The sequence below is a fragment of the Petromyzon marinus genome, chromosome 62 (genome assembly GCF_048934315.1).
Source record: "Petromyzon marinus isolate PM22_M1 ecotype Great Lakes invasive population chromosome 62, UKy_Petmar_22M1.pri1.0, whole genome shotgun sequence".
NCBI lineage: Eukaryota > Metazoa > Chordata > Hyperoartia > Petromyzontiformes > Petromyzontidae > Petromyzon > Petromyzon marinus.
Genome location: NC_133728.1, coordinates 1600451 through 1617841, shown reverse-complemented (window position 1 = coordinate 1617841; position 17391 = coordinate 1600451). Strand labels below are relative to the sequence as shown.

Sequence of the window (17391 nt, the reverse complement as noted above, 5' to 3'; positions counted from 1 at the left end):
GGGCTCTGTGTGAGTCTGTGGGGCTCTGTGTGAGTATGTCGGACTCTGTGTGAGTCTGTGGGGCTCTGTGTGTGTCTTTGGGTTTATGTGAGTCTATGGGTGTCTGTGTGAGTGTGTGGGTAAACGTGAGTCTATGGGTCTCTATGTATGTTGAACTTATTTCGCACTATATGTAGCCAACCGTGCTAATCGGAAACGCAAAAGCAGTTTTAAAGAAATACATTTTTTTTATCTCGATGATGATTTAAAAGTGCCAAAGCTCCCAGTGCCATCCGACTGACCAGCGCGTACGGTCGCGGTCGCAAAGGGCTGCTTGAGAGAAGAAAATCCGTCCAACACACAAAGAAACACCGAGTACGGGGTGTGGGGTCTGGGTATGGGATGCGGGATACAGGGTAGTGGGATGGTGCGGGGTAGCAGCGTGGCGCGGGGTAGTGGGGTGTGTGCTGCGTAAATCCACGTCTCGTCACGCATTGTACCACATCACTGTGAGTCTATGGGTCTCTGTGTGAGAATACGGGCCTCTATGAGTTTGTGGCTGTCTGTGTGAGTCGATGGGTCTCTATGTCAGTTTGTGGGTCTCTGTGTACGTGAACGTCTTTCGCACAGTTCGTAGCCAACGGTGATAATCGAAGATGCGGGGTGCACGGGAATCCCAGCTAAATGGACGCACATAAAATCAGTTCTCAGGAAACGAGTTTGTCAACCCAGACTGCTCTACGAACTATTTTTGGCCAAAGACGACAGAGAAGCGAGACGAAAAAAGACTCTTTCTACTTCTTCATCCACTTCTTCCTTTGCAGCGTGAGCGCGCTATTCAAAGCGTTTAAACACGGGGAAGTGGTGGTGGTGGTTGTCGGGGCTTTTGCGACCGATGTTATCCATTATAGAGGTTTTTTTTTTTGTGGGTGTTAGATCGCGTTAATACAAACGTCGTGTCGTCAAACCTGCCACCACCCGGCCGTCGTCTGATGATGCTGGTTGTTGTAATTAGCGGCGAAACCTTTTGGAATGTTCAAGGTTGCCGTGGGTTTACTCTCGAACACACAACTCGGATAGTGCTGAACTAGTAACTAGTCAGCACGTTTGTGTCGGGTGGTGGCGGGTTTAACGACACATTTTTATTTTCGCGATGTAACCTACAAAACAACCTCTGTTACAGATAATCAAAGCATGTTGCTTTGTAAATTTGTTTAGCATTGTCGTTAGTTTAGTTTAGCGTGTCGTTAGTTTAGCGTGTCGTTAGTTTAGCGTGTTGTTAGTTTAACGTGTTGTTAGTTTAACGTGTTGTTAGTTTAACGTGTTGTTGGTTTAGCGTGTTGTTAGTTTAGCGTGTTGTTAGTTTAGCGTGTCGTTAGTTTAATGTGTTGTTAGTTTAGTGTGTTGTTAGTTTAGCGTGTTGTTAGTTTAACGTGTTGTTAGTTTAACGTGTTGTTAGTTTAACGTGTCATTAGTTTAACGTGTTGTTAGTTTAACGTGTCGTTAGTTTAACGTGGTGTTAGTTTAACGTGTCGTTAGTTTAACGTGTTGTTAGTTTAACGTTTTGTTAGTTTAACTTGTTGTTAGTTTAGCATGTTGTTAGTTTAGCGTGTCGTTAGTTTAACGTGTTGTTAGTTTAACGTGTTGTTAGTTTAGCGTGTTGTTAGTTTAGCGTGTTGTTAGTTTAACGTGTTGTTAGTTTAGTGTGTTGTTAGTTTAGCGTGTTGTTAGTTTAGCGTGTCGTTAGTTTAACGTGTTGTTAGTTTAGTGTGTTGTTAGTTTAGCGTGTTGTTAGTTTAACGTGTTGTTAGTTTAGTGTGTTGTTAGTTTAGCGTGTCGTTAGTTTAGCGTGTTGTTAGTTTAGTGTGTTGTTAGTTTAGCGTGTTGTTAGTTTAGCGTGCCGTTAGTTAAAATGTTGTTAGTTTAGTGTGTTGTTAGTTTAGCGTGTCGTTAGTTTAACGTGTTGTTAGTTTAGTGTGTTGTTAGTTTAACGTGTTGTTAGTTTAGTGTGTGGTTAGTTTAGCGTGTTGTAAGTTTAGCGTGTCGTTAGTTTAGTGTGTTGTTAGTTTAGTGTGTTGTTAGTTTAGCGTGTCGTTAGTTTATCGTGTTGTTAGTTTATCGTGTTGTTAGTTTAGTGTGTTGTTAGTTTAGCGTGTTGTTAGTTTAGCGTGTCGTTAGTTTAGCGTGTTGTTAGTTTAGCGTGTTGTTAGTTTAACGTGTTGTTAGTTTATCGTGTTGTTAGTATAGCGTGTTGTTAGTTTATCGTGTTGTTAGTTTAGTGTGTTGTTAGTTTAGCGTGTTGTTAGTTTAGTGTGTTGTTAGTATAGCGTGTTGTTAGTTTATCGTCTTGTTAGTTTAGCGTGTTGTTAGTTTAGCGTGTCGTTAGTTTAGCGTGTTGTTAGTTTAACGTGTTGTTAGCTTATCGTGTTGTTAGTATAGCGTGTTGTTAGTTTAACGTGTTGTTAGTTTAGTGTGTTGTTAGTTTAGCGTGTTGTTAGTTTAGCGTGTTGTTAGTTTAGCGTGTCGTTAGTTTAGCGTGTTGTTAGTTTAACGTGTTGTTAATTTATCGTGTTGTTAGTTTAACGTGTTGTTAGTTTATCGTGTTGTTAGTTTAACGTGTCGTTAGTTTAGTGTGTTGTTAGTTTAGCCTGTTGTTAGTTTAGCGTGTTGTTAGTTTAGCGTGTTGTTAGTTTAGTGTGTTGTTAGTTTATCGTGTTGTTAGTTTATCGTGTTGTTAGTTTAGTGTGTTGTTAGTTTATCGTGTTGTTAGTTTAACGTGTTGTTAGTTTATCGTGTTGTTAGTTTAGTGTGTTGTTAGTTTAACGTGTTGTTAGTTTATCGTGTCGTTAGTTTAGCGTGTTGTTAGTTTAGCGTGTTGTTAGTTTAGTGTTTTGTTAGTGTCGTTTGATGTTCGTGTCGTTTTGTCAATTCTTGTGAGCATGTTTTGTCGTAAATTTGTAAAAAAGGAACAAATGGACGCGTCTTGTTGTTTTTTTCATTCTTGCCGACCAGTGGAACTCGGCTTTGTTGTTTTATTGGTTCAGTTTGAGGCGGCGGGGTTTTCATAATTTTTGTTTTTCCAACTGCTGAGCATCTGTGAATTTTTTTTGCTGGGCTGTGAAATCTGCCCAACGCCTCCTCGCTGCACCTTGTGGGTTGAGATTCTGGTTTCTTGTTCCATTTCCTGTGCGTGGGGTTTTTCTCTCTCTAGTTTATTATTATTACACACTTTTATATTATTATTACACACTATTATATTATTACACACTATTCTATTATTATTACGACACACTATTATATTATTCTGACACGCTTTCGCATTATTAACATGTAGGATTTCACAACCAATGTTATCCATAATACAACCATAATATGCGTAAATATGAATTTACGCGATCTAACCAAACAGCCTGTTTCGATTTAAAGCTTTCGTGACTGCAAGGATTCATCTTCTTTGGTTCTTTCTGTAAAGTCACGTAGAATGATAATAAAATAAAACAATAACATTCTCACGACGTTTCGGCCACAACACAAGCGGCCTTCTTCAGGTGAAGGAACAAAAAACTGTCGGGACGAAATTGGAGCTCTGTCGTCCCAACAGTTTTTTGTTCCTTCACCTGAAGAAGGCCGCTTGTGTTGTGGCCGAAACGTCGTGAGAATTTTATTATTTTATTTTATTATTATATTCTCATTCAACGTGACTTTACTGAAAGAACCAAAGAAGACAAAAAAAAACCTGTATTATGTTTTTTGCATTATTGTTACACACTTATAGGGAGGTTTGTTGGGGTTAGATCACGTAAATATAAATGTGTCGTTAAACCCGTCACCACCCAACACCGGCATTCAGTAATGTTTGTCACGCAAACAGAACGTACCAATTCGTTACTAGTAGAGCACTCATCGCTGTGTTGGAGAGCAAACCCAGGACATTTCCAATCTGAGCACCGATCTTGATTTGAAGCTTTCGTGACTGCAGGAATCCATACTCTTTGGTTCTTTCGGTAAAGTCATCACGTGGGTAGAAATCAAATAAAACGAATCACGACGTTTCGATCGCAACGCAAGCGGTCGCCATCAGGCCTGATGACGACCGCTTGCGTTGTGATCGAAATGTCGTGATTTTTTTATTATTTTATTTTATTTCTAACTACGTGACTTTACCGACAGAACCAAAGAGAATCTGAGCCCCGTGACGTTTCGCCAGTAATTACAACCAGCATCACCAGGCGGAGAGCAGCCAGGCTTGTGGAGAAATCCTCCCCCTGTTCCGTTCCTTAAACAGAGCGGTAGGTGTGATGACGTCACTTGTGAACCCTTCACGTGCGAAGGGGGCAGGAGGGGGCATTCATGAATGCATCTACATTACAATGGGTTTTACCCATTAGCGATTGGGTTATTCATCTGGTAATCAACGTACATCACACGTGCACAATGTGCACAATGTGCACGTGTGATGTACGTTGTACCTCCTGTCGTTTGCGTGCACTAAAATATCAGCACCTGTCATTGTGTGCGTACAGGTAATCCACAATGTATAGGCATGCATTTAAACAACGTATTATTTTTAACACGTAGGCTTTCGCGACCGATATCATCTACAATAGAAGTTTTTTTGGGGGGTTAGATCGCGTAAATATATAAATGTGGTGTCGTTAAATCCGCCACCACCCGACACAGCCAACTAGTAAGGATTGTCACGTAAACAGAACGTGGCCAATTCGTCACTAGTACAGCACTAGTGTGTAGTGTATAGCAGTGTATAGTGTAGTATACTAGTACAGCACTAGTGTGTAGTGTATAGTGTAGTGTATAGTGTAGTGTATAGTGTGTAGTGTATAGTGTAGTGTATAGTATTGTAGTGTATAGTGTAGTGTATAGTAGTGTAGTGTATAGTAGTGTAGTGTATAGTAGTGTTGTATATAGTATAGTGTAGTGTATAGTGTAGTGTATAGTCGTGTATACTAGTGTATAGTGTATACTAGTGTATAGTACTATATTGTGTAGTATAGTGTAGTATACCAGTACAGCACTAACCGGTGTGTTCGAGAGCCAAGCCACAACATTTACAATCTGACTCCGACCTGACTCGTTCCCTATGTAGCGGCGTAGATGTGGTGACCAACGTACATTATGCATGCACATTTTGTGATGTTGTGGCTTGGCTCTCCAACACAGAGGTGTGCTGTACTAGCGACGAATTGGCCACGTTCTGTTTACGTAACAATCCTTAATAGCGGCTGTGTCGGGTGGTGGCGGGTTTTAACGACACATTTATATATTTTTACGCGATCTAACCCAAAAAAAACCTCTATCATGAATGTATTATTTGACGATTCGCTTCCAAGCAGCACTAAGCCTGTAGCTATCCGAACGGTAACAATTCTTTTTTAATTTTCTCAACTTCGATAGATTCTAAAAAATTGTATAGATGTTAACTATTTCGCGTGGTGTACAGGAGGTCGTGGATTCCATCCTGACCCTGACGCCTGTATATTTGGAGTTTGCATGTGCTCACCGTGTTCGTGTGGACTTTTTTGCTGAGCTATCATTTGTGGCCACGTCGCTTCTGAAAAAATGCTGTATAGCTCTAGTGGGCCTTACCTTGGTCAAATAAAATAGCAGTAAAATTGTTTCAATCGTTTTCACGGAAAAATAAAATTTGGTTGAAAAAAAACCTCGTTTTTCAATGCACACACTTTGCACGCAAAAGTAGAAAATAAATTATTTTTACCCCAGAATTTATGAAAATTGTTGTGCTCAATAAAAGTGGGTGGCTTGCATAAAGAAAAGTGAACATCGAAAGGAAGCCACCCGCTTGTATTCAGCACGTAAAATTTGATTAATTCTGGGGTCAAAATAATTTAGTTTACACTTTTGAGTGCAAAAAAAAGTGTGTGCATCGAACAACTACGGCTTTTTTTTACCAATTCTTTTTTTGCTACTGCTGAGACCAAACCGGAGAACCTCACGAGCCCAACTACCCCCTGTTAGTCGCTACTTTCAGTCGGGTTTGTGTGTCTATTTGTTTTTGTGTGATGAGCGGTGGTGCAGCGGTTAGCGCTACGCTGCGCTACGAACCCGGCAACCCGAGTTCGATTCCCGCTCACGGCCAACACCGGTGACGATTACCTGAACCGGTCCTGGGCCTGCCCTACTTCGACTCAGCCTCAAATCAGTACCTGGTGCGGTGTGTAGTAAACATCGCCACTTAGTAAGACAAAGGCGGCCGGGCGTGGTGTTGGCTACCCACCCCCTCGTGTGCCATGCCAGCACTTGCCCCCAACAACCTGTTGAGGTTATACGGGGGCTCTTTGTCTTTGTTGGTTTTATTTAAGTCTACTCAGCCTGAAATGAGTACCTGGTGCGGTGTGACAACATCACCACCGGGGAGACAAAGGCGGCCGGGCGTGGTGCTGGCCACCCACCCCCTCGTGCGCCGTGCCGGCCTTCGTAGGTGCTGCTCGCTAACAGCACTTGCCCCTACAGTCTGTTCCAGGCTACACGGGGGATCTTTGTCTTTTAGGGGTTTCTTTTTCTTTAGCAGGATTCTGCGGTCTTTGTTCGCGAGCCTGCATCCGCATCTTGTACGAGGCCGTTTGACACGAGCGGGAAGTCATCGCGAGCACGTTCTTCGCCACTCGGAGCAATTAGTACTTTAGTACTTTATTTATTATTTAAATATCGTATAGAGACGTTCAGCGACTCTCTCTTATATCTACGTGACCTTTTTGCCAGTAACAAGTATGAAAGAAAAGAATAGGTTTTTTTTACCCTTTCTGGCAATAAAACAGTAAGTGTTAATATGTTCAAAGACAATGCATCATATGTTATTGTTATTATCAGTTTGTCTGCATGTTCAGTAGCGTGTCTGGCCAATGCAGTAAACTTTATTCCTTGCAAAGCGTTTCTATTTGATGTTTGAACATCTTAACACAACTTCTGTTTCACGTCCATGAAAGGGGAAAACTTATTCTCATTTTAAACTCTTTACGACTAAACTTATTTTTCATTGTACCAGGTAAGGCCCCACTGAACTGTGTGGCCCTTTTGCAGAAGCGATCTGGCCACAAATGATAGCTCAACGAAGTGGCTTATCATCATCATCATCACGTGGAAATATCGAGCAGCCAAACACTCTAAACACGTGGTGACGTTCATTCTCAATGTAGAGGGACAACCCCGGAGGACCTGGAGAAAAATCCATGGGAGAGAGAGAGAGACACCGCAAACTCCAAATATACAGCAGCAGAAGGCGTCAGGGGTTGGGATCGAACCTTACGACCTTCTGCATACCAGGCGAGGTAGATAACATCTCCCAGCCACAGTGATGATGATGAGAGAGACACCGCAAACTCCAAATATACAGCAGCAGAAGGCGTCAGGGGTTGGGATCGAACCTTACGACCTCCTGCATACCAGGCGAGGTAGTTAACATCTCCCAGCCACAGTGATGATGATGAGAGAGACACCGCAAACTACAAATATACAGCAGCAGGCGCCAGGATCTGGATCGAACCCACGACCTCCTGCATACCAGACGAGGTAGTTAACATCTCCTAGCCACAGTGATGATGATGAAAGAGAGAGAGACACGCAAACTCCAAATATACAGCAGCAGGCGCCAGGGTCGGGATCGAACCCACGACCTCCTGTAGACCAGGCGAGGTAGTTAACATCTCCTAGCCACCGTTTTAACGCTTCTCATAGTGATTTTTTTTTAAATTAAAACAAAATCAACTCTCTACATCCCGTGTCAATAACACCACCGTGTATGAGTAGCTGCTTGACGTGTCTAATCATCGCCACGAGAGAGACAAAGGCGGCCGGGCGTGGTGCTGGCCACCCACGCCCTCGTGTGCCGTGCCGGCCTTCAATAGGTGCTGCTGCTACTCGCTTACAGCACTTGCCCCAACAGTCTGTTGAGGCTACACGGGGGATCTTTGTTTAACAAGTATAGGCTGTTCGCGACTGCTACTCGAATTTTAAATGAGTGTGTGGGTCTACTCTTTGACACATAGACGGTTAGTGCTCGACTCGTAACTAATTGCCACGTTTTGGTTTACGTGACAAACTTTGGTGGTGGCAGGATTTAACAATAAAAACTCTCCACGACAACAACAACAACAAAAAACCGTTTGCATTATGGGGAATGTTTATCTTTGTGCCAAAGTGCGTACGTATTTTTGTTTGGTTCTTTCGGTGAAGTCACGTAGATGGGGTTGAACGAAAATCACACGAAAGAAACCACTACTACGACGACGTTTTGATCACAACGCAAGCGATCGCTTGGCTTCAACGAAATTCCCGCAGTCACGAAAGCTTCAACGTCGAGATGCGTGCGAATAAATATCACGCATTACATTCTGCCGTACGCGTGTCTACGTGATGTGTGTGGGTGGTGTCAAGGGTGTAATGACGCATTTAGAAGGAGGAGGAGGAATAGCAGAGGAGGAGGAGGGAGAGAACCCCCCCCCCAAGCTGAAACTGCCTCACCCCTCTCAGAATCGGCCGGCAGCAGCAGCAGCACCAACCAGGGCAGACAGCGGCACGTGAGGCTCGCCGTTTCGCGATGGCCACGGGTGTCGTCGGACCGGCCCTCTTCCTCGTTTTAAGTCTTCTCCACGGTCAGTGCTGTTCTATGTTGTCTCTTGTTATTAGTCTGGGGGGGGGGGGGGGGAGGGGGGCTGGGGGGGTGCTTGGTTTGTCAATGCTGCAGAGTGATCCAAGTGAGCCTTATGGGGGGACCCCGGGGTCCCGTAAGCCCCCGGCTCTCGCGTCAACTGCGTTGCGACGTCGTTGAATGTCTGTTGAAGGCGAACGCCACGGCGATTCGTTCCTCTCGACGAGCTCCACACGGCGCGCTGATCAAAGTGTTTGTTCATGACGGCGGCATTCGTCCGCGCTGCTGCTGCTGCGCTTGGACGCGACACGAGAACGGAACGATCCGGGCCAGGCTTGAATTCGTGTGCGCGGTGGGACGGAGTCGCCAGAAATTCATTCATTTACGAATTTTGACTTTCGTTTATGTCGGGACCCATGCGGCTACACGGGTCACGACATACGGCTCATTCGTAGAGACATCATCCGCCGTGGGTGGAGGCTCTGAGCGTCTTCTTCATTCTGTTGGATGGCTGCTGCTGCTGATGCTGCTGATGGAGACGATCAGCGAGCGGTTCCTTGACCTCGACTGCGAGCCAACGTAAAAGAGAGAAAAAAAAACTACGTGTGCAGTTAATAAAGCCAGAGGCTTTGATGAAACAACGTCGTTGTGCTTTCTTTGAATGAAATTTGTATTTTAAACGATTTACCCTCTCGACGAAGAATCTGGCCGCACACCCAGAAAGGGCATCTCGCACGCACAGGGAATGCGTGGAGCACGTCAGGTCAAGACGAACCACTGCAAGTAGATACGGAACACTTGGTGTTTGAACATCAGTTTGACACGTTATAGTAGCGGGCGAACGCGACAAATATCATCCATAATCGATGGTTGTCGGGTGAGATTGCGTAAAATATGAATTTCGTTAAACCGGGCCACCACCCGAAACGGCCTTGAATGGGTAAGGTTTGTCATGTACAGTGAGGGAAAAAACAAGTATTTGATCCCCTGCTGATTTTGTACGTTTGCCCACTGACAAAGAAATTATCAGTCTATAATTTTAATGGTAGGGTTATTTGAACAGTGAGAGACAGAATAACAACAACAAAATCCAGAAAAACGCATGTCAAAAATGTTATAAATTGATTTGCATTTTAATGAGGGAAATAAGTATTTGACCCCTCTGCAAAACATGACTTAGTACTTGGTGGCAAAACCCTTGTTGGCATCACAGAGGTCAGACGTTTCTTGTAGTTGGCCACCAGGTTTGCACACATCTCAGAAGGGATTTTGTCCCACTCCTCTTTGCAGACCTTCTCCAAATCATTAAGGTTTCGAGGCTGCGTTTGGCAACTCGAACCTTCAGCTCCCTCCACAGATTTTCTATGGGATTAAGGTCTGGAGACTGGCTAGGCCACTCCAGGACCTTAATGTGCTTCTTCTTGAGCCACTCCTTTGTTGCCTTGGCCGTGTGTTTTGGGTCATTGTCATGCTGGAATACCCATCCACGACCCATTTTCAATGCCCTGGCTGAGGGAAGGAGGTTCTCACCCAAGATTTGACGGTACATGGCCCCGTCCATCGTCCCTTTGATGGGGTGAAGTTGTCCTGTCTCCTTAGCAGAAAAACACCCCCAAAGCATAATGTTTCCACCTCCATATTTGACGGTGGGGATGGTGTTCTTGAGGTCATAGGCAGCATTCCTCCTCCTCCAAACACGGCGAGTTGAGTTGATGCCAAAGAGCTCCATTTTGGTCTCATCTGACCACAACACTTTCACCCAGTTGTCCTCTGAATCATTCAGATGTGCATTGGCAAACTTCAGACGGGCATGTATATGTGCTTTCTTGAGCAGGGGGACCGTGCGGGCGCTGCAGGATTTCAGTCCTTCACCGCGTAGTGTATTACCAATTGTTTTCTTGGTGACTATGGTCCTAGCTGCCTTGAGATTTTTGACAAGATCCTCCCGTGTAGTTCTGGGCTGATTCCTCACCGTTCTCATGATCATTGCAACCCCACGAGGTGAGATCTTGCATGGAGCCCCAGGCCGAGGGAGATTGACAGTTCTTTTGTGTTTCTTCCATTTGCGAAAAATCGCACCAACTGTTGTCATCTTCTCACCAAGCTGCTTGGCAAAGGTCTTGTAGCCCATTCCAGCCTTGTGTAGGTCTACAATCTTGTCCCTGACATCCTTGGAGAGCTCTATGGCCGTGGCCATGGTGGAGAGTTTGGAATCTGATTGATTGATTGCTTCTGTGGACGGGTGTCTTTTATACAGGTAACAAGCTTATATTAGGAGCACTCCCTTTAAGAGTGTGCTCCTAATCTCAGCTCGTTACCTGTATAAAAGACACCTGGGAGCCAGAAATCTTTCTGATTGAGAGGGGTCAAGTACTCATTTCCCTCATTAAAATGCAAATCAATGTATAACATTTTTGACATGCGTTTTTCTGGATTTTTTGGGTGTTATTCTCTCTCACTGTTCAAATAAACCTACCATTAAAATTATAGACTGATCATTTCTTTGTCAGTGGGCAAACGTACAAAATCAGCCGGGGATCAAATACTTTTTCCCTCACTGTAAAGAAAACCTGCCGATTCTAGTACAGGACTTACCGGTTGTGTGTTGGATAATAAAACTACTACAACATTTACAATTGTAGTATAGTATATAGTGTAGTATACTAGAACAGCACTCATCACCGGTTGTAGGTTGGAGAGCAAACCCACTACACACATTTACAATTGTAGTGCAGTGTATATGTTAGCCTATGGGCAATGTTAGTCTATGGGCAATGTTAGTCTATGGGCAATGTTAGTCTATGGGCAATGTTAGTCTGTGGGCAATGTTAGTTTATGGGCAATGTTAGTATATGGGCAAATGTTAGTCTATGGGCAATGTTAGTCTAGAGTCAATGTTAGTTTATGGGCAATGTTAGTCTACGGGGCAGTGTTAGTCAATGGGCAATGTTAGTCTCTGGGCAATGTTAGTCTATGGGCAATGTTAGTCTATGGGCAATGTGAGTCTATGGGCAGTGTGAGTCTATGGGCAATGTTAGTCTATGGGCAATGTTAGTCTATGGGCAATGTTAGTCTATGGGCAATGTTAGTCTATGGGCAGTGTTAGTCTATGGGCAAATGTTAGTCTATGGCAATGTTAGTCTATGGGCAATGTTAGTCTATGGACAGTGTTAGTCTATGGGCAATGTTAGTCTATGGCCAATGCCAGTCAATGGGCAATGCTAGTCTCTGGACAATGTTAGTCTATGGGCAATGTTGTGTATTTAGAGTTTGTGTCTCTTTTTCTCTCTCTCTCTCTCATCATCACGGTGGCTAGGGGATGTTAACTACCTCGCCTGATCTACAGGAGTTCGTGGGTTCGATCCCCACCCTGACACCTGCTGTGTATTTGGAGTTTGTGTCTCTCTCTCTCTCCCTCCCCTGGTCGCGTGAATTTCCCTCCGTTTCCTCCGGTTTTTCCCCTCCACATTTATCATCAACATTCGCGCGTTTTTGAAGTATTTGGCTACTGCTATAAGTTTCCACGTGATGATGACGAGCCAATTGGTTAAGCTATCATTTGTGGCCAGGTCGCTTCTGAGATAAAAAGAGCTATATCTGAGTGGGGCCCTTAATTGGTAAAATAAAAGTAGTTCATAGTCTAGAAAATTAAAAAAATTAAGTTCGTGTTAGTTATGGATAAGTGCTGCAACCATGCAAGTGCTGGCTCACGCCGCTGGGTAACTTCAACCACGACCACAAGCAACCATCAGATCTCACGATCACACGATTTTAAAGGAAGGAACCCGGCTAGAGTCTCATGCCACCGCCACGACGCAACACTATTCCTCTGCCTTCGTGGTGTGTGATGCGTGCAAGCCGAGACACTTTTCTTGGCCCACAGCCTGTGCACGGCACAGTTAAACACGGCGAGCGAGTGCGAAGTTAACGCTCCATCTCCCGTCTTCTCTCTAACCCGAAACTAACTCGAGTCACACAAGGATGTGTAGAGCGGCAGCGTTGGTTCACGGGTTAAATAAAGTAATAGTTGCCAGGTAAGGGCCCACTGAGTTCTGTAGCTCTTTTTCAAAAGCGACCTGGCAAATCGCAAATGATAGCTCGACAAATTGGTCGCTCATCATCATCATCATCACCACCACGTGGACATTTATAGCAGCAGACAAATAATCTACGAACGCGTGGTGGTGATGTTGATTCTAAACGTGGAGGGGAAAAACTGGAGGACCCGGGGTAAAATCCACGCGACCACGAGAGAGAGAGAGAGAGACACGCAGACTCGAAATACACAGCAGGCGTGAGGGTCGCCATCGAACCCACGACCTCCTGTACACCAGGCGAGGTAGTTAACATCTCATAGTCACCGTGGCTTTTCACCACGTGGAAATTGACGGCAGCAGGCAAATGACTCTCGAAACGCGAGGCGGTATTGATTCTAAATGCTGAGAGGAAAACCGGAGGACCCGGGGTAAAATCCACACGACCACGGGGAGAGAAAGAGAGAGAGAGAGACACCGCAAACGACTCTATTCTGGAATGGCCCCGCTCTCTATCCGCTCTCTCTCCGCTCTCCCTCGATGGCGGGGGTGGGTTGCTCGCTGGACGCAACATTACATCGTGGCACACAACGCGAATACTAAAAGGGGAAATGCTGTCATTTATACTGGTAGGAACGAAGTTGTAAACTGAGTGTACCAGCCTGCAATAGATTAATGTGTCCGTCCGTCCGTCCCCTTTCAATACTTTAACGAAGTGAAATCTCGTGCTGTTGGGTGTAAAATCAGCAATAGACAGCGCAGAGACTTGCCCTACCAGCCCACCCTGCAGGGACCTGTTTTTAACACGCGGTAGCAGGCTTTCGCGCACCAATATGATCCACACATATTTTTTTTCGGGGGGGGGCTGGATCGCGTAAATATAAACGTGACGTTAAACCTCCGACACGACCAATTGGTTCTTTTGGCGGTGCCCCGGGGGTACCATATATATATAAAAAAACGACCGAGGCAATGAAATATGTTATTTCTGGGACACTATTTTTTTCCCCAGGGGTGTACTTCACTCCGCGACTGGGGTTACCAATCAATCCGACATCGGTGGTGCCACACTCCGCGATGTCGACACGCAGCGAGGACCATTGCGCCGAAACCCCCGAACGCTCGTACGCACCGTAGTGGCGCATCGTCGACAGCTCGTCGAGATGAGTCGATTGACTTGAGAATGACCGCATCGCGGACATTATGCGAGAGCCGGGGGCACGATGGGACCCCAGGGTACCGCCACAAGGTTCAATTCGTGAGGTTTGACACGGGAACGGAACATGACTATTTGTCTCTCTCCAACACACCGGTTGTGGACTGGAGAGGGAGGCCACTCCAACATTTAGACATTCGACTGCCACGTTTCGCCTGTAATTACAACCAGCATCCGGTGCAAATCAATTTATGACATTTTTGACATGCGTTTTTCTGGATTTTGTTGTTGTTATTCTGTCCCTCACTGTTCAAATAAACCTACCATTAAAATTACAGACTGATCATTTCTTTGTCAGTGGGCAAGCGTACAAAATCAGCAGGGGATCAAATACATGTTTCCCTCACTGTATATACTACACTACTATACACTACACTATACACTACACTATTATACACTACACTACTATATGCTACACATTACACTACACTACAATTGTAAATGTCGTAGTGGGTTCACTCTCCAACACACAAGCGGTGTGTGGCTGTACTGGTAACGAATTGGCCACGTTTTGTTTACGTGACAACCCCTTTACTGATTGGCTGTGTCGGGTGGTGGCGGGCTTCACGACACCGCATTGAATATATTCACGCGATATGACCCCGTAAAAAAACAAAGCTCTATGATCCTTATTCTTAGTTTTTTCGGTAAAGTCACGTTGAAGGGAAACAACAAAATAATAAAATATATATAAAACAATTAAAAATTCTCACGACGTTTCGACCATAACTCAAACGGTCGTCTTCATGATCCTGTTATTTCTATTCATTGCCCAATGATGCGAACGGTTCTGTCTTCACGATAGCGATGAAGCGTTGTTGTGCGATCGGCTCGGTTGGCTACGTACCGTGCAACATTGTGCACGCACACACGCACGCGCACAGAACGACGAACATTTGGAAGAGCACCGTTTTGTGTTTGTACGTCGATGTGAAGTTTGCGTGAGCCGTGGCGGTCACCCTTCACGCGCTGTGAGAGGCGTGAGTGGGTTTTGTGGCCGGGGCACTGCACGTTTCAGATAAAAGTTCGAGAGTTTGACCGAATGTTTCCCCTCTACTCAACAACGGAAGATCGTTACCATCGATGCTTTTTTTTGCGTGCTGGGGGAGGGGTGGTGGGTGTTGGAGGTGGGGGGGGGGAGATGCAGCGTGGAGATTAAACTAAAACTATGATTTTTATTTTATAAGGTGAAGGGCCCCGACTGAGCTTAGTAGCTCTTATTTCAGAAGCGACGTGTCCCATCACAAATGATGATGAGAGAGAGAGAGACGCAGACTCCAAATATACAGCAACAGGCGTCAGGGTCGGGATCGAACCCACGACCTCCTGTAGACCAGGCGAGGTAGTTAACAGCTCCTAGCCACCGTGATGATGATGAGAGAGAGAGAGAGATGCAGACTCCAAATATACAGCAACAGGCGTCAGGGTCGGGATCGAACCCACGACCTCCTGTAGACCAGGCGAGGTAGTTAACTTCTAGCCACCGTGATAATGATGAGAGAGAGACACGCAAACTCCAAATATACAGCAGCAGCAGCAGCAGGCGTCAGGGTCCGGGATCGAACCCACGACCTCCTGTATACCAGGCGAGGTAGTTAACATCTCCTAGCCACCGTGATGATGATAAGAGAGAGAGACACGCAAACTCCAAATATACAGCAGCAGGCATCGTCAAGGTCCGCGATCGAATCCACGACCTCCTGTATACCAGGCGAGGTAGTTAACATCTCATAGCCACCGTGATGATGATGATGAGAGAGACACGCAAACTCCAAATATACAGCAGGAGCAGGCGTCAGAGTCGGGATCGAACCCACGACCTCATGTAGACCAGGCGAGGTAGTTAACATCTCCTAGCCACCAGTTTTAGCTACTCTCCCACGGAATGGCGATTATCTGAACCAAGTTCCCCCATCGCCTCTGGACCTCCGCTTAGGTCAACTCAGCCTTAATTCAAGTAAACTATTTAAAATATTTCACTCTTTTTTTAAAAATCTTACCACTTAAGGCCCCACTGAGCTATGTGTAGCTCTTGTTTAAGAAGCGAGCTCGCTATCACAAATGACAGCTGAACGAAGTGGAACTTTACAGCAGCCAAAATTCCACGAAACTCGTGATGTTGATTTTAAATGTGGAGGATCCACACGAGCACGTCAATGTGTGTTGGCATGTGTTCATGTGTGCTCCTATGTGTATGTTTACCAACACACACGTACACACACACCAATACACTTACACAAATACACTGACACACTCACGCCAATACACTGACACACACACCGATACACTGACACACACACATCGATACACTGGCACGCACCAATACACTGACACACACACACCGATACGCTGACACACACGCACCGATACACTGACACACACACCAATACACTGACACACACCAATAAACTGACACACACACCAATACACTGACACACACACACCAATACACTGACACACACACACACCGATACACTGACACACACACACCAATACACTGACACACACCGATACACTGACACACACACCGATACACTGACACACACACACCAATACACTGACACACACTGATACACTGACACACACACCGATACACTGACACACACTGATACACTGACACACACACCGATACACTGACACACACACGCCAATACACTGACACACACACCGATACACTGACACACACACACCAATACACTGACACACACCAATACACTGACACACACCGATACACTGACACATACACACACACCGATACACTGACACACACACGCCAATACACTGACACACACACCAATACACTCACACACACACCAATACACTGACACACCAATACACTCACATACACACCGATACACTGACACACACACCGATACACTGACACACACACACACACCAATACACTCACACACACCAATACACTCACACACGCCAATACACTGACACACACCGATACACTGACACACACACCGATACACTGACACACACACACACCAATACACTGACACACACCGATACACTGACACACACACCGATACACTGACACACACACGCCAATACACTGACACACACACCGATACACTGACACACACACCAATACACTGACACACACACCAATACACTGACACACACCGATACACTGACACATACACACACACCGATACACTGACACACACACGCCAATACACTGACACACACACCAATACACTCACACACACCAATACACTGACACACCAATACACTCACATACACACCGATACACTGACACACACACCGATACACTGACACACACACACACACACCAATACACTCACACACACCAATACACTCACACACGCCAATACACTGACACACAAACACCAATACACTCACACACACACACCAATACACTGACACACACCAATACACTCACACACACACCAATACACTCACACACACACCAATACACTGACACACACACGGATACACTGACACACACCCCAATACACTGACACGCACACCAATACACTCAAACACACCAATACACTGACACACACACC

The 17391-nt window shown here is 45.3% G+C and overlaps 1 protein-coding gene across 2 annotated transcripts in view; it reads left to right on the top strand.

Moving 5' to 3' along the window:
• The first annotated feature begins 454 nt into the window (after positions 1-454).
• Positions 455-17391, top strand: part of LOC116955875 (nectin-4-like) — a 73416-nt gene continuing 56479 nt past the window's right edge. The window contains exons 1-2 of one of the 2 annotated variants that reach the window (XM_032977205.2): positions 455-804; positions 8485-8606. In XM_032977205.2, coding sequence (XP_032833096.2) covers positions 8552-8606 — 55 coding nt within the window. In that variant the 5' untranslated portion in view covers positions 455-804; positions 8485-8551. The remainder of the gene's footprint in view (positions 805-8484; positions 8607-17391) is intronic. The other variant, XM_032977204.2, reaches the window with a different exon arrangement.